Genomic DNA, 27,969 nt, shown 5'->3' with positions numbered 1-27,969 from the left:
ATTTCTTCCAAGATGTGGTATGAACTACTTTAATGCCTCATCTTGGCCTGCTGCCTCAGTAGATCCAGAAAGATCTTTATTTGGCAGTTTGTTTCAGGGTACAACTCCTGTCACATGTACTTTTGCCAGTATCTGAAGGACTTTACTTTGACATCTTAGTTGAAGCTATGACGTAGTAGAAGGAAAGGTGTTGCACATGTAACGGTGATGACAAATCATGGGGAATAATTGGGATCCAGAATAGTTCAGCCTCACTGTGGTCATCCTAGTGCTTCAGTACAGATTATAGCAAGTTCTAGCAGTAAGTTCTCTGAACATGCAGGTATCATCTTTACAATTCCTTTTCAGCTTCCACTAAGCAGTTAGTTCTGATCGAGATTGTTCCTTTAAGTAGTTTGTCATGTTAGACTTTGATTAGATTGTCTGGTTCTGTTGTGGGATCTTAACCTAGTTTATGTGTTTTGTGTCCTAGCAGTGCAGTAGAGGCAGAATGTGCGGTCTGTGGGGTATATGCAATTGCGGTCGAATTCCCGAAAATGTCGAAAAACAGAACATTTTCGCAAAAAAAAAAAAATCCGACAATGCAATTCAGTACTTTTCGTCAAAAAAACGGACTTTCCAAATTCGACTTTTTGAAATTCGACATTTGTCAAATTCGACATTTCTGCAATGGTACAAATGCAGCAATTCGACAAAAGTATATTCAATTGAAGATTGTAAATTCGACAACAATACTTTTAGACAGTAAATTCGTCATTTTCAATCCGCCACACTTTGCTGGCGGAATCTAATAAAAAAATTTAAAAACATGTTTTTTTTTATTGGTAATAGCATATCTATTTATATTAGAAGGGATTAGGTACTTGGTTTGTCTATTTAGGAGGCACAAGTATTATTTATATATTAAAAAAATAATAATATATATATATATATATATATATATATATATATATATATATATATATATATATATATATATATATATATATATAGCTCTGGATACGACCGGCACTCCAACAGCACAGAATGAATACCAGGGTGCCCTCCCGTGGCACTGCAAGGCCCAGCAAACAAAGTAAGTACAGGGCGGCACTCCAATGGTTTTAGAAAAGACAGCTCACTGAGGCAGCATAGGTTCAATCAACGTTTCAGGTGTCTTTATTAGCACCTTTCGTCAGGATCCTGACGAAAGGTGCTAATAAAGACACCTGAAACGTTGATTGAACCTATGCTGCCTCAGTGAGCTGTCTTTTCTAAAACCATTGGAGTGCCGCCCTGTACTTACTTTATATATATATATATATATATATATATATATATATATATATATATATATATATATATATATATATATATATATATATATATATATATATATTTATTTATTTATGGAATGGTGTAAAAATCAGAAAAAAAAATGCGTGGGGTCCCCCCTCCTAAGCATAACCAGCCTCGGGCTCTTTGAGCCGGTCCTGGTTGCCAAAATACGGGGGGGAAATTGACAGGGGATTCCCCGTATTTTAACAACCAGCACCGGGCTCTGCGCCTGGTCCTGGTGCAAAAAATACGGGGGACAAAGAGTAGGGGTCCCCCGTATTTTTTGTACCAGCACCGGGCTCCACTAGCTGGACAGATAATGCCACAGCCGGGGGTCACTTTTATACAGCGCCCTGCGGCCGTGGCAATAAATATCAACTAGTCACCCCTGGCCGGGGTACCCTGGAGGAGTGGGGACCCTTTCAATCAAGGGGTCCCCCCCCCAGCCACCAAAGGGCCAGGGGTGAAGCCCCCCCCCCATCCAAGGGCTGCGGATGGGGGGCTGATAGCCTTGTTGAAAATGTAAGAATATTGTTTTTTGCAGAAGAACTACAAGTCCCAGCAAGCCTCCCCCGCAAGCCGGTACTTGGAGAACCACAAGTGCCAGCATGCGGGGGGAAATGGGCCCGCTGGTACCTGTAGTTCTACTGCAAAAAAATTTCCCAAATAAAAACAGGACACAGACACCGTGAAAGTATAACTTTATTACATACATGCCGACACACATACTTACCTATGTTGACACGCCGACTCTGGCCTCGTCTCCAATGTCGACGTCCGGGGTACCTGAAAATAAAATTATTCTCACCTGATCCAGTGTCCAGTTCTTTTATTATAATCCACGTACTTGGCAAAACAAAAAAAATGCATTTACCCGACCCAGACGGACTGAAAGGGGTCCCATGTTTACACATGGGACCCCTTTCCCCGAATGCAGAGACCCCCCGTGACTCCTGTCACAGAAAGGTCCCTTCAGCCAATCAGGAAGCGCCACTTCGTGGCACTCTCCTGATTGGCTTTGCGTGTCTGAGCTGGCAGACAGCGCATCGCACAGCTCCCTCCATTAGTTTCAATGGTGGGAACTTTGCAGTCAGCGGTGGGATTACCCGCGGTCAGCCGCTGACCGCGGGTGACCTCACCGCTGACCGCAAAGTTCCCACCATTGAAGGTAATGGAGGGGGCTGTGCGATGCGCCGTCTGACAGCTCAGACGCGCATACAGCCAATTAGGAGAGTGCCACGACGTGGCGCTACCTGATTGGCTGAAGAGACTCTCTGTGACAGGAGTCACAGGGGGTCTCTGCATTTGGGGAAAGGGGTCCCATGTGTAAACATGGGACCCCTTTCAGTCCGTGTGGAGCGGGTATGCGTTTTTTTGTTTTGCCAAGTACGTGGATTACAAATATCACAGGACACTGGATTTAGGTGAGTATAATTTTATTTTCAGGTACTCCGGACGTCGACAGACGGAGACGTGGCCAGAGTCGGCGTGTCAACATAGGTAAGTATGTATGTGTCGGCATGTGTGAAATAAAGTTGTATTTTCACGGTGTCTGTGTCCTGTTTTTATTTAAGTATTTTTTTTGCATTAGAACTACAGGTACCAGCGGGCCCGTTTCCCCCCCGCATGCTGGTACTTGTGGTTCTCCAAGTACCGACTTGCGGGGGAGGCTTGCTGGGACTTGTAGTTCATCTGCAAAAAACAATATTCTTACATTTTACTCAAGGCTTTCAGCCCCCATCCGCAGCCCTTGGATGGGGGGGACAGCCTCGGGCTTCACCCCTGACCCTTGGTTGGCTGGGGCGGGGGACCCCTTGATTGAAGGGGTCCCCACTCCTCCAGGGTACCCCGGCCAGGGGTGACTAGTTGATATTTAATGCCACGGCCGCAGGGCGCTGTATAAAAGTGACCCCCGGCTGTGGCATTATCTGTCCAGCAAGTGGAGCCCGGTGCTGGTACAAAAAATACGGGGGACACCTACTCTTTTTGTCCCCCGTATTTTTTGCACCAGGACCAGGCGCAGAGCCCGGTGCTGGTTGTTAAAATACGGGGGATCCCATGTCATTTCCCCCCCCGTATTTTGGCAACCAGGACCGGCTCAAAAAGCCAGAGGCTGGTTATGCTTAGGAGGGGGGATCCCACGCAATTTTTTTTCGGTTTTTTTTTAACATTTTTAAAAATCTAATCAAAATCCGTCAAATCGGCCGTTTTTCGACAGCGGGACTGTCGAATCCGTTTTTTATTGAATATGTCGAATTCCGGCACCCACCTGCCGGAATGCGACGGTCGAATTGTGTCGAATTAAAAAACGGGCGAAAAATTGCCGCAATTCGCCCGCTATTGCATATACCCCTGTGGATTTATCTAATCTTTTCAACTCTGCCTCCTCTGCTTACTTTTGATGCCAGCTGATGTGTAGATTAGCAAATCGATTCATCCCCTTTGATGGCACATTTGATTTGTAACTCGTCTATTTGTGGAAGTGCGTTATGGAAGTCTTCTTCATATAATTCGTGCTCAACATTTTAACATGGTTTTTGTTACCAGTTGAGTATTCCTCACACCTCTGGTGACTTTGGGAAACAAAGGTTTCTGGACAGGAATTCTTCTGTTTTGTTTGCTTTGGTTCGGCTATTGGAAAACTGAAGAGGGACTAGAACAATAGAGGATCATAAAGAGATCCTTTTTTTTTTCTAACTAGAGAATGGAGATAACCCTTGTTTGAATACCTCTGAATACCTCCAAGTGACATAGTTGCCAGTAACAGAATAATCTTCTTTTCCTGATAACTTCTAACTTTGCTTTTTTTAAGTGCACATGTATAATTTTGGTTTTATGCCCTCAGGTCACTATTTACCGTATTTACTTGAGTATAAGTTGACCCGAATATAAGCCGAGGCACCTAATTTCACCCCAAAAAACTGGGAAAACTTATTGACTCGAGTATAAGCCTAGGGTGGTAAATGCAGCTCTAGCCGTACACAGCCCTCATACTGCCAGATATGCCCCCACGGTGCCAGATATGCCCCCACGGTGCCAGATATGCCCCCACAGTGCCAGATATGCCCCCACAGTGCCAGATATGCCCTCATACTGCCATACTGCCAGATATGCCCCCACGGTGCCAGATATGCCCCCACAGTGCCAGATATGCCCCCACAGTGCCAGATATGCCCCCACAGTGCCAGGTATGCCCCCACAGTGCCAGATATGCCCTCATACTGCCATACTGCCAGATATTCCCCCACGGTGCCAGATATGCCCCCACAGTGCTACATATGCCCCCACAGTGCCAGATATGCCCTCATACTGTCAGATACTCCCCCACGGTGCCAGATATGCCCCCACAGTGCTACATATGCCCCCACAGTGCCAGAAATGCCCCCACAGTGCCAGATATGCCCTCATACTGCCAGATTTTCCCCACGGTGCCAGATATGCCCCCACAGTGCTACACATGCCCCCACAGTGCCAGATATGCCCTCATAGTGCCAGATATGCCCTCATGGTGCCAGATATGCCCAGCCCCCAAACCCCCCCCCCCCCCCCCCCCCCGCCGCCGCCTGTCTCTACTCACCATGATCCGGGCTATGTGTAAATGAATGACGGGGCAGCGGAATGCGGGCAGCAGCAGGCGGTGCGGGCAGCGGTGGCTGGCCTTAGGACATAAGGGAAAGTCTGCAGCGGCTGAGGAGGCGGGCGGCGCGGCGGTGCTTCAGCGAGCAGGGAGAGGGAGACGGATGGCTGCAGCAGCGTCACTGGTTGATGCACCAATTACAGTGCGCTGCTGCGGCACCCGTGTCCCCCTCCCTCCTCCTCCTTCCCTCCTTCCCAGAGCTCCCTACGCTCTGCTCCGGAGCATCACTCGAGTATAAGCCGAGGGGGTGCTTTTTCAGCACAAAAAATGTGCTGAAAAACTCGGCTTATACTCGAGTATATACGGTACTTCATTTTTAGAGCACTTTTGTTTCTGTTCTTCAGGGCCATGTTATGTAACTTTCTTCTTTTACTGCACCCCAAATGTCAATATACCATCATTATTGAACATCAAAAGAGGTGTTTCATAATAGGGTGTATTTTGTAATTAATTTCTAGGAATCAGGGACCACAAAAAAATGGTAATTTATTCCCTATGGACAGTCAAACTTGCTCTAATACAGTGGTCCCCAACAGGTAATGTTTTGAGGATTTCTGCCTGTGGAAACAGGTGGGATAATTACTGTCCCAGCAAAATGGATTTGTTGCGTGAATGAAGAAAATCTACAAAACGTAATGTGTTTAGGAGACACTAGGACTGGGGTTAGGACCCACTGCTCTAATGTACGCAATTCTTCTTGTTTTTCATTTAGAAATAATACTACTCAAAACACCTTACATACGTGAGTGTTACAAAAAACTATTTGTGGTTTTATGTATTTTTTTATCCTGCATTTGTAAACCTGAATAATGACTTCTAGATTTGTAGAGATCTGCTAATTCCATCCAGCTAATTAGATATGCCCCTCCTCTTTTGAATAGTTGCTGGTTCAGTACAAAATGTCAATGTGTTAGAAGTGTGAAAGATTCTTAAGTGTGGAGAAAAAAATATATGCATAAAAAGTTTGTGCATTTATAATAACTAGGCCAAGCTGTTCTGATATAGTCACTAATTTTCCCCATAATGTTACTTTTACAGGTCCTTGTCAACCAAATCCCTGCTACAACAATGGAGAGTGTCAGGTTCTGTCCCAAACTCGCAGAGGAGATACTTTTGAACAGTATGCCTGCAAGTGTCTTCCTGGCTATGATGGAGACAAATGTGAAAACAGTGAGTATTCTTATGGACATGTATAGCCGTATAATAGGTATTGCTGTCCTCTTTTTTCGTTCACAGCTAACTTGTCTCTTGATCTTCTTTAAAACCAGTCGCAGAGTGCCAGAGTGAGATCAAACTGCAGTCCCATATGTGTTGGTTCAGGCCACAGAAAAGCAGCCTCCATTGTCTGTTGGGAAGTACATACATTGGCCCAGATTTATCACGCCTTGGAGAGTGATAAATTGCAATGTGATTAAGTACCAGCCAATCAGCTCCTAACGGTCATTTGTCAAACACAGAGTGTAAAGGCCCATATAGACGGGCCGATGTGGAAGAGATGTGTGCTGAGCGAACCGCTCAGCACACATCTCTCCCGCCGCTCAGCGCAGCGCGATGTGTGCGGAGCGTGCAGGGGGAGACGGGGGGGCCACTCATTTCACCCAGCGGGTGAAGTGAGCGACCGGCTAGATTGGCCTGCATGCAGGCCAATCTAGCACCAGCGATAGCGATGCGCGGGGCTGCGCATCGCTGTCGTTGTAGGGGGTACACACGGAGCGATAATGCTCAAATTCTAAGCAATCTAGTCAGATTGCTTAGAATATCGCTCCGTGAGTACCCCCCTTAAGATGACAGAAGCTGGTTGGTTGGTACTTTTATCACCATGCAATTTATCACTCTCCAAAGCTTGATAAATCTGGGCCATTGTGTCAATAGTCCTAAGTCCATGCAAGAATGCCAGCGCCAATATCCTGACACGATTGTTAATGCAACTTTACCAGCATGTTTAATATTGTAAAATGCTTGAAAGCCGTGCACTCGTGTCAGGATACTTCTAGTGTTGCCATAGTGACTGTCCACATAGTGATTACATACCATCTGGAGGTAACAAATGCACTTTAAATTATGTAAAAATAAATGTTATTTCATTGCTCTGGGGTGGCCAATGTGTGGAATTATTGCAGGGGGCCAAAGTGTTTGTGTGTTTTTCTCCCGCCGGGAGGACCTTTATTTCCCCGTGGGCACCAATGTGCACGTAGGTTTTTTTTCACGTGGGACACTGATGGTGTGCCTTGCCAATTTTAAAATCTTTTTGGTGTGCTGTAAATTGGGACTACATTTTACCTGTGCACACGGGCTGTTTTATTTTAAATTAAAATAAGGAATGGCACTGAAGTTTCTGTCAGGTTAATCCGGGTCTGGCTCAGTGGAAAAGGGTTAACCCGGTTCCAGTGATCGGGAATCCAACCCAGTTAGCTTGCAGGGTTAATAAGGGCCAGTGTAAATGGGTAGCCTGGGTCATCTGACATGGCTCCCATTACAGCATGAGGAGATCTGGATACCTGCATATAGTGACAGGACACTGCTGAACTTCCTGCTGACTTTGCGCTGAGACTGAACCAGGGTGGGGCCAGTAACATCAGTGGGCGGAGCAGTAATCTTGGGCTAATGCTGCTGCCGAGAGGACTCTATTGCGCTACGGCACCCGTGTGCAGTGTGAAAGGGGGTGTTCCGGCTCTGACCTGCTCTGGAACAGTGTTCCAAATTACGGGCCAGACCCGGAACTTGGGTACAAAAGGAATATTAGTTACTCTTTTGTGAACTCCCCCAATTTCTGTGAGACTCCCAAATTTGGGGAGAGTTTTCCGAGCTCCCAGGAAAATGGGCAAACTTTGTGCAGTTCGCCATTTCTCTAAGAGTAAGAGTTTGTGATGATGTGTTTTGTTATGACTTGCGTCATTGCGACCGCACCACCAGTGAAGTATTACCTGTATTCCTGTAAGCTGCAATTCCATGCCCTCTGGACCCTCCTCTACACTGATCTCCATTGGCCTAATTCAGTTGTGGTTGGAGTTGTTTTTTGTGCCGCAAAGTAGATTATCAGTCATTTGCAAGTATGGGTCCTGCAACACAGGACGCAGGGTGGCAGCAGACCAGTGCCATAACTAGACATTTTAGCGCTGTGTGCATGATAGAGCATCGGCGCCCCCCTCCCCCGTCCCATGTAAAAAAAGGGGCAGTGCGCGCCACAGGCGCATGCAAAAAATATAGGGGCGTGGCTTCATGGGGAAGGGGTGTGGCCACAAAATAATACCAATTCATATTACATATTATAGTAGTCTCCATTATTCAAATTACGCCACACAGTAGCGCCACTACATCAGGTACAGCCCCTCTTACATATTACGGCAGACAGATTCCCCTTTTTACACATTACGGCAGACAGCGCCCCCTTTTTACACATTACGGCAGACTGCGCCCCCCGTTTTATACATTACGGCAGACTGCGTCCCTTGTTTTACACATTACGGCAGACTGCGTCCCTTGTTTTACACATTACGGCAGACTGCGTCCTTTGTTTTACACATTACGGCAGACTGCGTCCCTTGTTTTACACATTACGGCAGACTGCGTCCCTTGTTTTACACATTACGGCAGACTGCGTCCCTTGTTTTACACATTACGGCAGACTACGTCCCTTGTTTTACACATTACGGCAGACTGCGTCCCTTGTTTTACACATTACGGCAGACAGCGTCCCCCTTTTTACACATTACGGCAGACTGCGTCCTCTTTTTTACACATTACAGCAGACGGTGTCTGCTGGCTCAGGCAGTCAGGCTCCTTGGTGCTGGCAGCTCCGGTGGCAGGGGTGAAGGAGGAGGAGGGAAGGGGAGGCGGGAGCCGCAGCAGCGCTATGTAATTGGTGGCGGCGCCGCATGCAGCTGTCCCTCTCCTTCCGCATTGGCTGGCCGCAGCCGCTGTGAATGTGGGGTGAGGGAAGTGCATCCCAGCATTCACAGCAGCGCTGGCCAGCCAATGCGGAAGGAGAGGGACTGCTGCTGCGGCTCCCTCTCCCTCCTCCTCCTTCTCCGCTACTCCCTGTCCTCCTCCGGCACAGGCGGCTTGTAATGAGTCAATTTGACTCATTACAAGCTGCTGACTTTAGGGAATGGGGGCCATTGCGCCCTCAGTGCGACTGCGCTGTGTGCCAGGCACACCTGGCACACACATAGTTACGGCACTGCAGCAGACTATCAGTAATTGACAGTCTTCTCCTTTCTGTGGGTTGGGGAGGTCATGGTGATGGCCTCTGCTTGTGTAAATGGAGAAGTGTTTAGGGGGAGGGAAGAGGTCAGTGATCTCTGTCGTTGGGCGGAGATTCCCTGGCCGATGCGACAGGCGGCTTGTGCTGTAAGCCGCCCGATAGTGACTGAGTGATCCAATATGGCGTCCTAGGACGCAGATCGGATCACTACTGCAGCAGGAGGCTTCTGCTTGTAATAGAAATCTCCTGCTGCATCACCATACAGCGCTATCACAGCTGATTCCAAGGAAGCAGCAGTGATAGCAACTCCAGCCACATCTGAATGAGGCCCTATATGCCAAAGTTGGCAAGTAGGAAATTATAGTAATAAAAACAGTTTTGCCTGTCTGGGTTTAGTAATAATCCTGGTGTCGTGCCAGAATGTAGAGAAACCAGAGGAACATATGAGTGAAGGTTGGTGGTTTTCTGGTTGATGACTCAACAGCCACAGATTTCCTATTCCCGATATAAAAATGGCTGGCACATAGTCAGGTCATTCAATTCAAATGAAAAAAGAAAAGAAAAAAAAAAAAAATATATATATATATATATACACACACACATATATACATTTTTTATTTATTATGATAAAAACTAATAAAGCAGAGAAGAATCTGTGCTTAGCTGCAGGACAGCTTTTTCTGTGTAATAAGTGGAGTGAAAGTATTTTTGGATTTCAGACATAAACAGGCTGGGAACAAGAATCTCTAGCAGGTCTTTGGCTGTCTGACTCATGGTAAAAGCTTTCCGGAAATGCCTCCAGGCTGGATTTATGGGCACTGCATGCATTCTTTACCCTTTGCTGGAAAAATTAAATTTTCCTGAAGACTGTTATGCCAACCTCTGCCTTTGGCTGCTGGGCCTGTATGTTATAAGGATACATCCAAGTGGACATTACAATATTTCTATTTTCAAATGTGTTAGGATAGACTTTCCCAGAGGCAGTCCTTCTTTTCATGCCTGTATCTGGTGTGGTCCACAATAAAATGCTCATGTGACCATTTGGATGTGCTCTCAGTGCTATGACAGACTAATGGTAAAGTAGACTCTGGTTCTGTTTGTTTTAAAAAATAGTTATGAAAATGTACTTGGCTGGCATCAACTTCTCTCCCAAGTGAAGGAGAAGAGCCCCATACATGGGTTTATATTGCTTCATTACACCACAAAATAATGGCATTAGACTGACCGTTATCAAGGCCATAATTTGCCTGTTACAAAGGAAACTCCCCTAAGGGGGGAGCTGAGCAGTTTGTACAGACCATTTGTTAAGCTGAGAAATGAAATGCATAAGCAGTTTTTATAACGTCACCATATATGAAGCATAATTTCATCCATTACTTAATTGGTAAATGGTTAAGAACAAAAAATAACTTTAATTGAAAGATTAAGTATTAACCCTTTGTGCTGCATAGTGATTTAACTATCATTAACAAGGGATTGCTAATGTATTAAGGGGGACATGTACTAAGCCGTGATAAAAGTGGAGAAGGGAGCCAATCTGCTGCTCTGTATACTTTTATTGTATACAAATTATAAATGTTATGTCAATGCTGTTGGCCATGTTATGCCATGAACAACTTTCCCACTGGCTCTCTTCTCCATTTTCTCACCGCTTAGTACATCTCCCCCTTAGTATGCATAAAGTTCTGTTTTACCAGAATATGAGAAAAAATAAATATAAATATATATATATATATATATATATATATATATTTCTCTGACGTCCTAAGTGGATGCTGGGGACTCCGTAAGGACCACGGGGAATAGCGGCTCCGCAGGAGACAGGGCACAAAAGTAAAAGCTTTAGGATCAGGTGGTGTGCACTGGCTCCTCCCCCTATGACCCTCCTCCAAGCCTCAGTTGGATCTTTGTGCCCGGCCGAGAAGGGTGCAATCTAGGTGGCTCTCCTAAAGAGCTGCTTAGAGTAAAAGTTTTGTTAGGTTTTTTATTTTCAGTGAGTCCTGCTGGCAACAGGCTCACTGCATCGAGGGACTTAGGGGAGAAGAAGTGAACTCACCTGCGTGCAGGATGGATTGGCTTCTTAGGCTACTGGACACTAGCTCCAGAGGGACGATCACAGGTACAGCCTGGATGGGTCACCGGAGCCGCGCCGCCGACCCCCTTGCAGATGCTGAAGAGAGAAGAGGTCCAGAAATCGGCGGCTGAAGACTTCCCAGTCTTCTTAAGGTAGCGCAAAGCACTGCAGCTGTGCGCCATTGCTCTCAGCACACTTCACACCAACGGTCACTGAGGGTGCAGGGCGCTGGGGGGGGCGCCCTGGGCAGCAATGAAAGTACCTATACTGGCTAATTATACATCACATATAGCCTCTGGGGCTATATGGATGTATTTAACCCCTGCCAGGTTGTCAGAAAAACGGGAGAAGAAGCCCGCCGAAAAAGGGGCGGGGCCTATTCTCCTCAGCACACAGCGCCATTTTCCCTCACAGAACTGCTGGTGGGAAGGCTCCCAGGCTCTCCCCTGCACTGCACTACAGAAACAGGGTTAAAACAGAGAGGGGGGGCATTTTTGTGGCGATATTATTACATATTAAGATGCTATAAGGGAAAACACTTATATAAGGTTGTCCCTGTAAAATTATAGCGTTTTGGTGTGTGCTGGCAAACTCTCCCTCTGTCTCCCCAAAGGGCTAGTGGGGTCCTGTCCTCTATCAGAGCATTCCCTGTGTGTGTGCTGTGTGTCGGTACGTGTGTGTCGACATGTATGAGGATGATGTTGGTGAGGAGGCGGAGCAAATTGCCTGTAATGGTGATGTCACTCTCTAGGGAGTCGACACCGGAATGGATGGCTTATTTAGGGAATTACGTGATAATGTCAACAAACTGCAAGGTCGGTTGACGACATGAGACGGCCGGCAAACCAATTAGTACCTGTCCAGGCGTCTCAAACACCGTCAGGGGCTTTAAAACGCCCATTACCTCAGTCGGTCGACACAGACACGGACACTGACTCCAGTGTCGACGGTGAAGAAACAAACGTATTTTCCATTAGGGCCACACGTTACATGTTAAGGGCAATGAAGGAGGTGTTACATATTTCTGATACTACAAGTACCACAAAAAAGGGTATTATGTGGGGTGTGAAAAAACTACCTGTAGTTTTTCCTGAATCAGATAAATTAAATGAAGTGTGTGATGATGCGTGGGTTTCCCCCGATAGAAAATTAAAGGCGCTCACGCTTATCAAAACAAGTGGCGTTACCGTCTCCAGATACGGCCGCCCTCAAGGAGCCAGCTAATAGGAGGCTGGAAAATATCCTAAAAAGTATATACACACATACTGGTGTTATACTGCGACCAGCGATCGCCTCAGCCTGGATGTGCAGCGCTGGGGTGGCTTGGTCGGATTCCCTGACTGAAAATATTGATACCCTTGACAGGGACAGTATTTTATTGACTATAGAGCATTTAAAGGATGCATTTCTATATATGCGAGATGCACAGAGGGATATTTGCACTCTAGCATCAAGAGTAAGTGCGATGTCCATGTCTGCCAGAAGATGTTTATGGACACGACAGTGGTCAGGTGATGCAGATTCCAAACGGCACATGGAAGTATTGCCGTATAAAGGGGAGGAGTTATTTGGGGTCGGTCCATCGGACCTGGTGGCCACGGCAACAGCTGGAAAATCCACCTTTTTACCCCAAGTCACATCTCAGCAGAAAAAGACACCGTCTTTTCAGCCTCAGTCCTTTCGTCCCCATAAGGGCAAGCGGGCAAAAGGCCAGTCATATCTGCCCAGGGGTAGAGGAAAGGGAAGAAGACTGCAGCAGGCAGCCCCTTCCCAGGAACAGAAGCCCTCCACCGCTTCTGCCAAGTCCTCAGCATGACGCTGGGGCCGTACAAGCGGACTCAGGTGCGGTGGGGGGGGGTCGTCTCAAGAGTTTCAGCGCGCAGTGGGCTCACTCGCAAGTGGACCCCTGGATCCTACAAGTAGTATCCCAGGGGTACAGATTGGAAATTCGAGACGTCTCCCCCTCGCAGGTTCCTGAAATCTGCTTTACCAACGTCTCCCTCCGACAGGGAGGCAGTATTGGAAACAATTCACAAGCTGTATTCCCAGCAGGTGATAATCAAAGTACCCCTCCTACAACAAGGAAAGGGGTATTATTCCACACTATATTGTGGTACTGAAGCCAGACGGCTCGGTGAGATCTATTCTAAATCTGAAATCTTTGAACACTTACATACAAAGGTTCACATCAAGATGGAGTCACTCAGAGCAGTGATAGCGAACCAGGAAGAAGGGGACTATATGGTGTCCCTGGACATCAAGGATGCTTACCTCCATGTCCCAAATTGCCCTTCTCACCAAGGGTACCTCAGGTTCGTGGTACAGAACTGTCACTATCAGTTTCAGACGCTGCCGTTTGGATTGTCCACGGCACCCCGGGTCTTTACCAAGGTAATGGCCGAAATGATGATTCTTCTTCAAAGAAAAGGCGTCTTAATTATCCCTTACTTGGACGATCTCCTGATAAGGGCAAGGTCCAGAGAACAGTTGGAGGTCGGAGTAGCACTATCTCAAGTAGTTCTACGACAGCACGGGTGGATTCTAAATATTCCAAAATCGCAGCTGATTCCGACGACACGTCTGCTGTTACTAGGGATGATTCTGGACACAGTCCAGAAAAAGGTGTTTCTCCCGGAGGAGAAAGCCTGGGAGTTATCCGAGCTAGTTAGGAACCTCCTAGAACCAGGCCAAGTGTCAGTGCATCAATGCACAAGAGTCCTGGGAAAAATGGTGGCTTCTTACGAAGCGATTCCATTCGGCAGATTTCACGAAATAATTTTTCAGTGGGATCTGCTGGACGAATGGTCCGGATCGCATCTTCAGATGCATCAGCGGATAATCCTGTCTCCAAGGACAAGGGTGTCTCTTCTGTGGTGGCTGCAGAGTGCTCATCTACTAGAGGGCAGCAGATTCGGCATTCAGGACTGGGTCCTGGTGACCACGGATGCCAGCCTGAGAGGTTGGGGAGCAGTCACACAGGGAAGAAATTTCCAAGGAGTGTGGTCAAGTCTGGAGACTTCTCTCCACATAAATATACTGGAGCTAAGGGCAATTTACAATGCTCTGAGCCTAGGAAGACCTCTGCTTCAAAGTCAACCGGTGCTGATCCAGTCGGACAACATCACGGCAGTCGCCCACGTAAACAGACAGGGCGGCACAAGAAGCAGGAGGGCAATGGCAGCAAGGATTCTTCGCTGGGCGAAAAATCATGTTATAACACTGTTAGCGGTGTTCATTCCGGGAGTGGACAACTGGGAAGCAGACTTCCTCAGCAGGCACGACCTCCACCCGGGAGAGTGGGGACTTCATCTGGAAGTCTTCCACATGATTGTGAACTGTTGGGAAAGACCAAAGGTGGACATGATGGCGTCCCGTCTGAACAAAAAACTGGACAGGTATTGCGCCAGGTCAAGAGACCCTCAGGCAATAGCTGTGACGCTCTGGTAACACCGTGGGTGTACCAGTCGGTGTATGTGTTCCCTCCTCTGCCTCTCATACCCAAGGTACTGAGAATTATAAGAAGGAGAGGAGTAAGAACTATACTCGTGGCTCCGGATTGGCCAAGAAGGACTTGGTACCCGGAACTTCAAGAGATACTAAGAAGGGACTTGCTTCAGCAAGGATCATGTCTGTTCCAAGACTTACCGCGGCTGCGTTTGACGGCATGGCGGTTGAACGCCGGATCCTAAGGGAAAAAGGCATTCCGGAAGAGGTCATCCCTACCCTGGTCAGAGCCAGGAAGGAGGTGACCGCACAACATTATCACCGCATTTGGCGAAAATATGTTGCATGGTGTGAGGCCAGGAAGGCCCCCACGGAGGAATTTCAACTCGGTCGATTCCTACATTTCCTGCAAACAGGAGTGTCTATGGGCCTCAAATTGGGGTCCATTAAGGTTCAAATTTCGACCCTGTTGGCCCTGGCCTCGGCCAGGCGAGTGTCAGAATTGGCGGCTTTGTCTCACAAAAGCCCATATCTCTTTTTCCATTCGGACAGGGCAGAACTGCGGACTCGTCCCCAGTTTCTCCCTAAGGTGGTGTCAGCGTTTCACCTGAACCAGCTTATTGTGGTACCTGCGGATACTAGGGACTTGGAGGACTCCAAGTTGCTAGATGTTGTCAGGGCCCTGAAAATATATGTTTCCAGGACGGCTGGAGTCAGGAAAACTGACTTGCTGTTATCCTGTATGCACCCAACAAACGGGGTGCTCTTGCTTCTAAGCAGACGATTGCTAGTTGGATGTGTAGTACAATTCAGCTTGAACATTCTGTGGCAGGCCTGCCACAGCCAAAATATGTAAATGCCCATTCCACAAGGAAGGTGGGCTCATCTTGGGCGGCTGCCCGAGGGGTCTCGGCTTTACAACTTTGCCGAGCTGCTACTTGGTCAGGGGCAAACACGTTTGCAAAATTCTACAAATTTGATACCCTGGCTGAGGAGGACCTGGAGTTCTCTCATTCGGTGCTGCAGAGTCATCCGCACTCTCCCGCCCGTTTGGGAGCTTTGGTATAATCCCCATGGTCCTTACGGAGTCCCCAGCATCCACTTAGGACGTCAGAGAAAATAAGAATTTACTTACCGATAATTCTATTTCTCGTAGTCCGTAGTGGATGCTGGGCGCCCATCCCAAGTGCGGATTGTCTGCAATACTCGTACATAGTTATTGTTACAAAAATCGGGTTATTATTGTTGTGAGCCATCTTTTCAGAGGCTCCGCTGTTATCATGCTGTTAACTGGGTTCAGATCACAGGTTGTACAGTGTGATTGGTGTGGCTGGTATGAGTCTTACCAGGGATTCAATATCCTTCCTTATTGTGTACGCTCGTCCGGGCACAGTATCCTAACTGAGGCTTGGAGGAGGGTCATAGGGGGAGGAGCCAGTGCACACCACCTGATCCTAAAGCTTTTACTTTTGTGCCCTGTCTCCTGCGGAGCCGCTATTCCCCATGGTCCTTACGGAGTCCCCAGCATCCACTACGGACTACGAGAAATAGAATTATCGGTAAGTAAATTCTTATTATATATATATATATATATATATATAAAAATGTATTTATTTAGTTGTTTTAAAATTTTTGTAGTGTCCTTAATTTTATCTGAACCTACAGTATTATGAAGTAGTAGAACAGATTAAAAGAAAATAAGTCAAGACCAAGAAACCATCAAGACTGGTGTGGAAACATTTCTTATCCTCGGAGTAGTGATATGGGAGATAACTAGGTCAGAACTCATGTTGATAACCTCTCACAAATGCCACCTATTTTGTAGAGGATTGGTTGAGACCTAGAAGTCCGTGTTTGGGGTGGTAACGAGGAGTGGTCATGGCCGATTAGAGCTGTGATCACACTTGCTACTGGAGAGGCGTGTGCATCCCGGAAGAGCAGCTTAGACTGCATGTTTTTAGAGGAACTCTGCTCTGCGGCCCAATGTGCGATGATGTTACCAGTGTTTCTGCAATCATACAGCGCCGTATGCAAAAGATGCAATAACTGTGGGTTAGCTTCTGCTCATATTATCATATAATCACAATTGCATACTGCAAATCATTGCAACAGGAGTAGGAAGAACTGCACCTGAGTGACCCCCAGAGGGCCATGTTTCTTTAGCAGAGCAAGTAGATATTGTAACTGACAATTTAATTAGCAGAAATACACTACATGCATTGTGGAATTCACGTACAGGTGAAGATCAAGATAGGAGAAGAATATCCAGTTACTGACCAACAAATGCTGTTGTTCCATATTTATATGGTCATATGTGGGGACTGTCCTCTGAAATCGGTGACAACCGGTAACATTGTACTTCTAAGACAGAGCAGCCGATTACCCTTTTTTCTTTTCCTCCCATGTGATGAACTTCAGAGGGCTTTAGGAAAGGAATGTGCAGAAAAGTCTCCCTGAACATAAACTCTTTAAAGCTTTTCCTGGGGCCGGTAATTATGTGAAATGATTACAGTATGTGCTGGCAGCCATGGGAGGACAATCTCGTTGAGCAAAATGTGTGACTCAAGAAATCCGCTTGGGATTAGTGAACACAATCCATGGGAAGCAAAACAATTGTTTTCCTTCTGTATGCTACCCTCTTGTATTAGATTAAATTAGATTATATCAATGAATGTAGTTTGATTATATTACCTAACTCAAACTTTATTTTTTCTAATAAATTACTTTTATTGTAACACAACTTCCGTATAAAGATTACAGTGTTTTTTAAGAGATTGTTCTGGTAAATTCCAAACATGATTTCTTAATGAATAGCATAATACATCTTCTATGTATATTAACCCCTTACCACTGAGGATATAGTTTCCTTTCTTCACAATCACTCATGAAGGGAAGAAGCAGCAGCGAAGTAGCGGGAAATGTATTAAACCTTCTATATAGTGGCCTAATGGAGAAGTTGCCCATAGCAACCAATCAGCATTTAGCTAGCATTTACCAAGTACATTCCACAAAATGATAGATGGATGCTGCTTGGTTGCGATCAGTAACTTCTCCACCTGTCCACTCTTTTTTAAAGATTTGATACGTTTCACCCTATAGAGCGGTAGTTGCCTGACATTAACAATAACAAGCCTAAAAGAAACATTTAATTTCTTTTAGGCTTATTCGTTACCTCATACAAAGGACTTGGTCATTCTAAATGCTTCTGTGTTGCTTTCTGTGCGCACGGGAGTCCAAGGTTCAGCCATCACAGTGCTGAGAGGTATGCAGTAGTAGTAGCAGAGGCTTCTTTTTAAATGTCTTCCCCCTTCTCCAGCGATGTGAGTTGGGACAGTGATTATTTCACTTCTCTGTTAATAGCACCATCATGGCCCCATGCCCATCTGTGTTATGATGAGGTTTTGGGGCCATGGACACACCTACACCTGGATCTCCAGGAAGACAGCATGGAACTATAGATAAATATATGCCATTACCAGGGGCCAAATGGGATGGAAAGCTTGCCCGTAAACATTGGTCTGTTGAGGGGGTGGAGCCGGATAAGGAAGGCGGGATACTCGCTCCTCAGAAGCAAAAGCCTCTAAAAATATAATCTATGTATGTATTTTTGTGCTCTATATCTGGAGGAATGGAGAAAAAGCAATTTGAAATTTGTGAATTAGTCGGCAGAAAATCTTTAGTTACATATAAAACTGTATAAAAAAATATTTGAATAAAGAACGTTATAAAAATATAAGGACGTATTTTCAAGTTTATTGTTAGATTGCAGCATTTCTAAAGTCAAAAATGCATATTTGTTCCATTGTTAGACCCTACTTATAACACAAAGCTCTTCTAAATCCACATGATATTGGGTGAGACATATAGTTACCCTGTGCCACAAATTAGATTGTAAACTCCGATTTGTACTGTAATAAAATTCCATATGATTTCTAACAATATATTTTTTTTATCTCTTTCTTGTTCCTATTAAACTAGCAGCTTTTATCCATTAAACAATCTTAATATATTATATGGTCGCAATTCAAATTTTTTCACCAAAAAAACGTAGTCAGGCTCTACCCAATATTTACAGGAAACTATATTCTAGCTTCTTGTAGAGGACAAAGTGCCACCAGCTCAGGGACAGTAGACCGCCATCCTATAGTGAGCGCTAACAGCACAGAGACGGTCGCTACTGTGTGATCCCAGAAACAGACACAAGTCTGTGCTACTCTCAGATCCATGTAATTATTCTTGAAGCATTAACCTCCAGAAGCCATTTACCATAGCCATACTTTAAGCAGTCTTCTTCCCACAACCAGCCTGCATTACTGCCACATTACGTGACATCAGCACCCAAGTAATTGTACTTTATTATCAGTTCCACATATCAATCTATTTTATGGCTGAAAAAGCCTGCAAACATTAAAATAAAAAGACACCTGTAGCGGCGCTGGTGCCTGCTGGCTGGCTTTGGCACAGTGCTACAGCCAGTTACTTCCTTACATAGCTCCTAACAGTATAAGATGTCTTGACATTTAGGGGCCCATTTATCAATGAGTTTTATCCTACGCAATGAGTTTTAAAACTTGTGTATGATAACTGGTTCACCAGCCAATCGGCTCCTAACTGTCATGTGTTTGAAAAAGAACAGTTGGGAGCTGATCGGCTGGAGCACCGTTTATCATAAGCAACGAGTTTTAAAACTCGTGTATGATAAAACGTGTTAAGTCAGCCCCTAAGTCATCTGAGTCTCTATCAGTGCCCACAGAGTGTGGAAGTGAATTGGAGCTAGCCAAGGACAGGTCAGGAAATTGGCACCCACCGCTGGGCTGTGTGCTGCTGCTGACTATCATGCATAGTATCAGGCACCGGGCATTTAGACCTGCTGCAGCTGCACATGGACACAGGCTGGGGCTTCATGCTGAATGCTGGCCACAACAGTTATGAAATGTAGTTGCTACGCACTATAGAGTGGAGCAATGCTTCTAGAAAGTAAAATAGAGATATATTGTAGTGAACAAGGAAAGAATTTAATGTGATGGCCAAGAATACAATTCTTTCAAGCTCTTTTAATACATGCCAACTCTCACTAGACTGCAGCAGGGTAGGGTAAGACTATGGGTGATATTTAACAAAACTTGAGAGAGATGAAGGCTGGTATCCTTTTAGGTGTGATCCTTTTGGCCAATAAGAACAAGCTGATTTTTGACCGATGGTCATTATCGTGCTATCCAATTTATAGGCTGTTTTTCTCCTCCAAAAAAGGACCAGCGATCCTGCAATAAGGCATGGGATCCAGGAGATAGGTTCCCGATCCCATGTGGTATTGTGGCTCCGACAGCTGCTTATCGCAGATTATGCTTTGGGTGCCTGAAGCTTCATTCCTGATAAGTGCCATGTATTGTGGCTAATTGGATAGCCCCGGCCATATCCATTAGGTGCAGTAAATTCCTGCAGCAATTGGATACCAACCAAAGTACCAACCAATCAGTTCCTATAATATTAAAGGCTGTGTTTTGAAAAATGACCGTTAGTTGCTGATTGGTTGGTACTTTATCTCCATCCATGTTCTCTCTCTCCAAGCTTGGATAAGTCTCCCCCTGTGTGTTAAAATCACTGCATTATTAATATAGAGAGTACATAAAATATAAAAAAGAGTGTTTCACATAGATATTTAATATTCTCTATTTGTCATAGATAGGAATCACTGCTCTTCAGACCCTTGTAAAAACGGAGGGATCTGCAGCCACCTCGAAGATGATTACAGCTGTAAATGTGCATCGCCATATATAGGGAAAGCCTGCCAACTTCGTGAGTATGATTATTATTTTATGTATACAAAATCAACATATTATGGAGGTGTTTTAGGTAGGCTTGCCATAATATCCCTTTAATCTGGAACACCTAATATTTACACAGGCTCTTTTAGTTACAAAACTAACCCTGTTTGTAGACCTAAATATGATTGATTGATTGATTGAACTAATTGTATATAAAATGCACATGCCTCAACATAATGCCATGGGGGCACATATGTTCCCTGTACTTCATCTAATTTAATGATCACACTTTGCAAAAGGAAATCTTCTATGCTCTGCTCTACAAGACCATGCAAACTAGTAAGCCTTCTTCATAGTGTATGAGGAGCACAATGGCTTGGTCCCAGCTTCCCACAGCGGCCTGCTAAGACTTCTGTTTTCCTGCACATGCCTGGTGGTAATCTAGATGCATTTACACAAATCTAGAAACTTAGTGGGAAACCGTTTCAGTCGTAGTTTCAGTAACTTGTAAGTGGATGCCCAGATATAAGAATATGCTTTAGACTCCCTTCTAATATGCCACATGGGAGTGTGCTACGTGACCGCCAAACAATACACAGCATCCCAGTGTCTAATTATAATCTGTACATCCTATAATCTAATAATAAGAACAGTTATAGTCTGTGTCCCCTTTAAATTTGCCAATACCTGATGTCAACAGTGCTGCTCGAAAGGCTCCATAGATTTGTCTGCTGGTGGAGGCTGATGGTGAGAGGCAAAGAGTGATGGGCAAAGGCACAGGGTGACCTGCAGTCCTGGCCAGGGCAGATAGACACATCAGAGGACCTCTCCTCCTCTCGAGATCACCAGGCTCCCGAACTCCCCAGCAGGCAGCACATATGCAGCAGCACAGGGACAGTAGACAGCCATCCTGTAGTGAGTGCTAACAGCACAGAGATGGTCGCTACTGTGTGATCCCAGAAACAGACACAAGTCTGTGCTACTCTCAGATCCATGTAATTATTCTTGAAGCATTAACCTCTAGAAGCCATTTACTCTCCTCCTGCCTGCAGCATTCTCGAGATCACCAGGCTCCCGAACTCCCCAGCAGGCAGCACATATGCAGCAGTAGCATAGCCCGTCTGGGATTGCTGACATTCTGTACTGTCAAAGGTAGTCCCTGACTGGCAGCAACTGCTGACAGTCATTCTAAACGTTACCGTCCATGCCCAATCAGTTTCTGGTGGCTCTGTAGCACCCCTACTCCCCATGGGCCCCAATGCAACGCACCCGCTACACTGCCAGTAGTTCAGCTGATCCTCTGCCTCCTGAGTTACCTTAATGGTATATTTACATTTAACACTATAGGTTTTTTTTCTTAATTAATGCAAAAAGTAAATATTGTAGATGGTTACCTGCCCTTAGGATTTTGTCCTGCCCCGATGTTAATATTAACATAATGTAGTATATAATGATATATTTATTTAAGCTGTGCTGTTATGAGGTTACTGTATGTTTCCACTCATATATGTATTTACCTAGGTTGTGCTAATGCATTGGGAATGGAAGGCAGTGCCATATCTGATGCCCAGATTACATCATCATCCCTATACCATGGTCTCTTTGGTCTGCAGCGTTGGGGCCCAAACCTTGCCCGGCTGAACAACAAAGGGTTGGTTAATGCCTGGACTGCTAATAGCTATGACCGACGCCCATGGATTCAGGTAACTGCTAATGCCCCCCCCCCCCCACCTGCATTTTCTGTTTTAATCTTAATTTGTACATATAATTCATATTACATTCTTCATCAATGGATTTATTTTAGGTTAATTGATTTTGCAAAAATCATTCCCACAGTATTTTTTTCCTAGTAGTTTTCTTATTTTAGTCAACAGAATTGCTTTATCTTCTGTGTGTAGGAAGCGGGTGTGAAGTATACAAATGTGCAGCATTTTTCTCAGCAGTCCTGTTCCTTATCTGCTTTCACATCCTAATATGTAATTCATATGGTATTGTTATCTTCTCTCCACAGGTTAACCTGCTAAGGCAGATGAAGGTGTCTGGAATCATCACCCAGGGAGCCAGTCGAATGGGTAACGCAGAGTACCTGAAGGAATTTAAGGTGGCATACAGTGTTGATGGACATGAGTTCACAGTTTTAAAGAGTGAGGGGCAGGACCAAGACAAGGTGGGAGTCTGCGTGATGTATTCTTATGACTGAATTACACTGATCTAGAATGCATTTCGATATGATTGTATATAAAGAATGGCTTTTGTTAGCTTGGTGAGATAACTAAATCTGAAAGAGCACATGAAGGCATAACTATTGTGTTCGTTGTGTTTTCTAGCAACATCCTTTTTTTTTTTTATGTAGGTGCTTCTCATTTCTTATGTGTCAAGGTTGGACTCTCCAAATCTTCTCCTAGCAAGCGGCTTATGTTCTTCTCATGGTTTCAGCTCCATTCTTTCCAGACTTTCCTTTTCTTCTCACCCTCATAAAGGGTAGCTTCCACCTTTCAACAAAATGCAATTGCTATATTTACAATCTTTTTGCCATGTGAAAGCAGAAAGGTTCACCATGTTGGTGAATGTGACCTGCTAATGGTTGGGAGTCACTATTATGCAGAGATATACTGTATGTCTTCACTATAGAACCCACTTACATATGTGTTGTTCTGGTGTATCTTATAATCCATGTTGGACTTACTCTTAAGTCACTTACATTTTATTACTTTACCAGTACATCTTCTCCGTTTTTGTTTTCTTTCATTTGTTCAGTCCATTTTTATTCATTGCTTAATGAACAGGCTAGTGCTTTGTCATTGTCCTATCAGCAGGATGTGAACATATACAGTTATTCACCAAAGGAAAAAGGCAAGCAGGTGGAGGCAGTGTAATGTCCTGGGAAGCCTTGGGTCCTGGCATTCACGTGGATCCTTGACACACACCACCTACATCCCACCACCTAAACATTGTTTCAGGTTAAGTACACCCTGTCATAGTAGGGGTATTCCCTGATGGCAGTGGCCTCTTTCAGCAGGATAATACACCCTGCAACACTGCAAGAATTGTTCAGGAATGGTTTGAGGAACATGACAAAGAGTTGACTTAGCCTCCAAATTTCCCAGACCTCAATTAGATGAGCATCTGTGGGATGTGCTGGAATAATGAATCCAAGACATGGAGGCAATGCCTCACAACTTACAGAACTTAAAGGCCTTTGTTCCAGATACCACAGGACACCTTCAGATATCTTTCGGAGTCCATGCCTCAACGGCTCAGAGCTGTGTTGGTGGGACTAGGGGGAGCTACAGATTTATTAGGCAGGTGATTTTAATGTTATGGCTGATTGGGGTAAACAGCAGTGTGTGCAGTGGTTATGCCCCATAAAATGCAGTGGACAAGTATGCATGCTTGCAGGCACAGGTGATCTTTGTGGGGCCGTTCTTTTCTACTTTCTACTAATACAAAAATAACATTGATATAATATATAACCCTTGTATAATATTTTCTTTATTTACTGTACTGAATATATGGACGAATGGCCTGTGTGACTTCCCCTCTAATAGACCCTGTGCTTAGCCCCAGTCTTCTGCTCGAGAGTACAAAACATGCATGGCTTCCATATGCTTCATCGCCGTACCCTTCCGTTTCATTGTATGTCATAAATGTTTATTAAACATATACCTTTTCTTTCTTGTGATTACTACATAGAGATGTGGATTCTAAAATGTAAATGGAGAACTCCTCCTACAAGATGTCTTATGTTCCTTTTTTTCTTTCATCCCTCTAGATTTTCCGTGGAAACATAGACAATGACAGCAGAAAGGCCAATATATTTAGTCCTCCATTCTCTGCACAGTACATCCGTATCTACCCTGTGACTTGTCACAGAGCCTGCACTCTGCGTTTTGAGCTCTTTGGCTGTGAACTAAATGGTAATATATAAAAAAAATTTTTTTTTGTTCTGCTGCTATTATTTATTTTTGTTCTAAGAATGGGCTTTATATCCTCCCTGTCCTATGGTATTCTTAGCATTGTAAATGCCCCTCACTTCTCCTTCCTATGCAGTAAGGATTCCAAAGGTTTATTATTTTATTTTTCTCTGGCTGGGTCCACAGGATTATCCACAGGATAACATTGGGATATTGACGAGCGACAGCGAAAATGGCACCAACACGGTCACGAGCTTTCTGGCCTCCCAGGATGCATTGGGGCCTTCACCATATAGTCCCGACCCCTGACTCAGTCAAATCAGTTTTTTGCTTGGTGCGGCAGAAAGCCGCATGGTCACAGGGCTGCTGAGAGTAGCAGCCTCAAGCTTTTATTATTTTATTTTTATAGACTTACTATATTTTTTTGAGCGACTTCTCTTAACAGCGTCTTAAACGCATACTAGAAAGAGTCGCTCCAACAACTCCCCACCGGGTCGCAACAACGCTTACCTTCGGGTATTAGTGCTGTCTCGACGGGCGTCTGTGTCGGATGTTCTAGCAGGTCCAGCAGACGTAACCAGGCTGTGGCCAGAGCATGGGGAGACGGTGAGTCTATGGACTTCCTCTTACTAGAGGGGTCAGGACACAGCTACACTGATTTGGTGGAGACTACAAACAGTGTGTTGATGCGCCGAACATATCGAGTGTGACAGCGCTACGCTCCGGGGATCATAGACGCCAGGACTAGGTAGAGGCCGCGATCCTGGGAGTTTAAGTCAACAGGGGGATTCAGACGCTCTCCTGGCCGCCCCTCCTCCGAGTTCATGGCCAGTTTCCGCGCGTTTCTTGTTTCATGAACTAAATGACCTCACTTCCGGCTCAGACGCTACCATGAGGGTACTCGGTCTCAGCTTAGATGCTGCGGTTGTGTACACTAGAAATCCCGCCCAGACCGAGTCGCAGGCCTTAGCGTCTGCATACACGTGGAAGCCGCTCAGCATCCGTGTCCGCCAGCGAGCGACTGTGTCCGTTATCAGTTATCAAGTGCGGTAGTGTACACCAGTAGCGTCTGAATCCACTCAGCGTCTTACGAGCGTATTTGCTTGGATATGGAAGTGTGGTGAGTCTCCCTGTATCCCGCTCTCCGGAGGCAGGGTATACAGTACTAAAAATTCTCTCTACTTCTTAGTATGAATTGTTAATTTTTAGTACCTATTGCATATGAGACCTGTATATTACTGTGTTTTCTGCATGCTATGTTGAAAATAGAACCAGTTAGAACAGAAGTACAATTTTCCTACTTATGTTTAAGTTATTATGGAGGTTGTATTCTCATATGACAATGTCTAATGCTTTAACATGTGACTGACTGCTAGTATGTGTGCTGACTTTTCTGTGTAATGTCAGTCCTGTTCTGACCCTCAAATCAGGTGCACTGTGGTCAGATTGATCTCACCTCTATATACTGACATATAGGGTGATTTTCAGTCACAAATTGTGTAGTCAATAACAGATTATTACCATGTCTGTGAGCGGCAAGAGTGATGAGGAGAATTTATCAAGCACTTCTACAGCCCTAACATGCTTATCTTGTAAGTCAGGGGTAATTGATATGAATCAATTGGTCACTTATGAGGGTTTGTGTGCAAACTGTTTCGCTTTTCAGCGAAGTAAAAAACAGGAGTTGGTTCAACCACCAACAGAGCCACCATGGAATATGTTCGCAAAGACTCTATCTACTATAGCGGACAAGTTAACTCCGGTAGCACCACCTCAAGGGTTAGGTTACACTATGAACCCATACATGCAGCTCCCTTCCCATGGCTTGGTTCCAGTAGCCTCTACAAGCAACCAAGGGACAGGTAAGACTAAGACAGATAAGTCTATATGGCAGGCTACACAAGATGATACATCGGATGATGATACAATAGATTCGAATACTCCGTATGATGATCAGTCGCAGAGTTTTAGTTCAGAAGATGTAGCTGAACTTATTAATGCTGTGAAGGCTGTTCTCTTGTTGGATAAGCCAGCCAAGACAGTGTTAAAAGCTAAAGCACCTGTATTTAAACGAACAAAATCGGTGAAAGCTGAATTCCCAGCGTCAGATGAGCTGACGGAAATGATGGATGAGTCTCGGGCGGAGCCCAGTAAAAAGTAAAAGATTCCTAAAAGATGGGATTCTTATTATCCATTTCCAGCTGTGGATTGTTCGAAAAGAGAAGTTCCTCCAAAAGTAGATGCACATGTTCTGCGACTCGTGCATAAATCTGCTTTACCACTGTCATCTACTTCACTAAATGATGTCACAGACAGAAGGGTAGAGAGCCTTTTGAAAAATATATTTTCTCTAGTAGGAGCAGTGGTAAGACCTGCTATGGCTTCGGCCTGGGTAGCAAAGGCAATGGGCGAATGGATAGAGGAACTAGAGAACGACATCCCTTCTCCTACTAGGGAGCAAGAGGATCGTTTTTGCTGTTTAAGACAATCTGCCCAGTATTTGGAAGAAGCAGCAATTGATGTAGGTACAGTTGCTTCTAAAGCTTCAACCTTGACAGTAGTCGCTCGCAGAGCAGTTTGGCTACGTACCTGGAAGGCAGATGCGGAATCCAAGAAAGAATTGGAAGCATTGCCTTTTGTCGGTAATATATTATTTGGAAAACCTTTATCGGATATCCTAGAATCAGAGGCTGAATCAAAAAAGGTCAGATTTCCTAAATCCAAGGGTTTAAAATTTCGCTAATTTCGTTGGCAAAGCAAAGTGAAAGCTAAAGAGGAGCCTAAGCAACCCCTTCCTACCCCTGGAGTTTAAATCCAGGGTAGGAAGCAGTGGGCTAGCAAAAAGACAGCTTCCAAGCCTGAACAGAAACCATCAGCCTGAAGAGACGGGCCTCCGCCTGGAGGATTCCAGGGTTGGGGGCCGACTCCTTCATTTTGCCCACATATGGCAACAGTCAACAGCAGATGCTTGGGTGCAGAAGGTAGTATCTCAGGGGTGTGGGTTCCCATTCAGGAGGCAGCCTCCTCAAAGATTTTTTTGCACCAGCCCGTCTCGTATAGAGTCGAAGGCCAATGCTTTGCAAGAAGCAGTCCAAAAATTACTGCAGTCAGGTGTGATTGTCCCAGTACCTTCATCACAAAGGGGACAGGGGTTTTACTCCAATCTATTTCTAATCCAGAAACCAAATGGGTCATATCGACCAATTCTCAATCTGAAAATGTTGAACAAATACATATGGATCCCAAAGTTCCACATGGAGACGTTACGCTCCATAATGTTGGCTATGGAACCGGGAGACTACATGGTATCTCCGGATGTACGGGATGCTTACCTACATGTGCCTATAGCACTGTCGCATCAGTGTTACCTCAGGTTTGCCATCCTCCAAGAACATTTTTAGTTCCAAGCTCTGCCCTTCGGGCTAGCTACAGCACCCAAAGTGTTTACCAAGAATCATGGTGGTTATGGCAGCTTGTCTTCGCAAACAGGGGATAAGAATATTCCCATACCTAGACGACCTGTTAATCTTAGCACAGTCGCAAGATTTACTGTTGAGCCATCTTCAACAGACGATAGTTTGTTTACAGAGACACGGGTGGCTCATAAATTGGGA

At 45.1% G+C, this 27,969-nt stretch overlaps 1 protein-coding gene across 2 annotated transcripts in view; it reads left to right on the top strand.

Moving 5' to 3' along the window:
* Nucleotides 1-27,969, top strand: part of MFGE8 (milk fat globule EGF and factor V/VIII domain containing) — an 87,926-nt gene that overhangs the window by 29,514 nt on the left and 30,443 nt on the right. For both annotated transcript variants that reach the window (XM_063925779.1, XM_063925780.1), the window contains exons 3-7: nucleotides 5,993-6,124; nucleotides 20,359-20,472; nucleotides 21,963-22,144; nucleotides 22,453-22,608; nucleotides 24,214-24,358. In XM_063925779.1, coding sequence (XP_063781849.1) covers nucleotides 5,993-6,124; nucleotides 20,359-20,472; nucleotides 21,963-22,144; nucleotides 22,453-22,608; nucleotides 24,214-24,358 — 729 coding nt within the window. The remainder of the gene's footprint in view (nucleotides 1-5,992; nucleotides 6,125-20,358; nucleotides 20,473-21,962; nucleotides 22,145-22,452; nucleotides 22,609-24,213; nucleotides 24,359-27,969) is intronic.

This window comes from Pseudophryne corroboree, chromosome 6 (genome assembly GCF_028390025.1).
Source record: "Pseudophryne corroboree isolate aPseCor3 chromosome 6, aPseCor3.hap2, whole genome shotgun sequence".
Taxonomy (NCBI): Eukaryota; Metazoa; Chordata; class Amphibia; order Anura; family Myobatrachidae; genus Pseudophryne; species Pseudophryne corroboree.
Note: the sequence above shows the minus strand (reverse complement) of the source record. Positions and strands in the feature narration are given on the sequence as shown.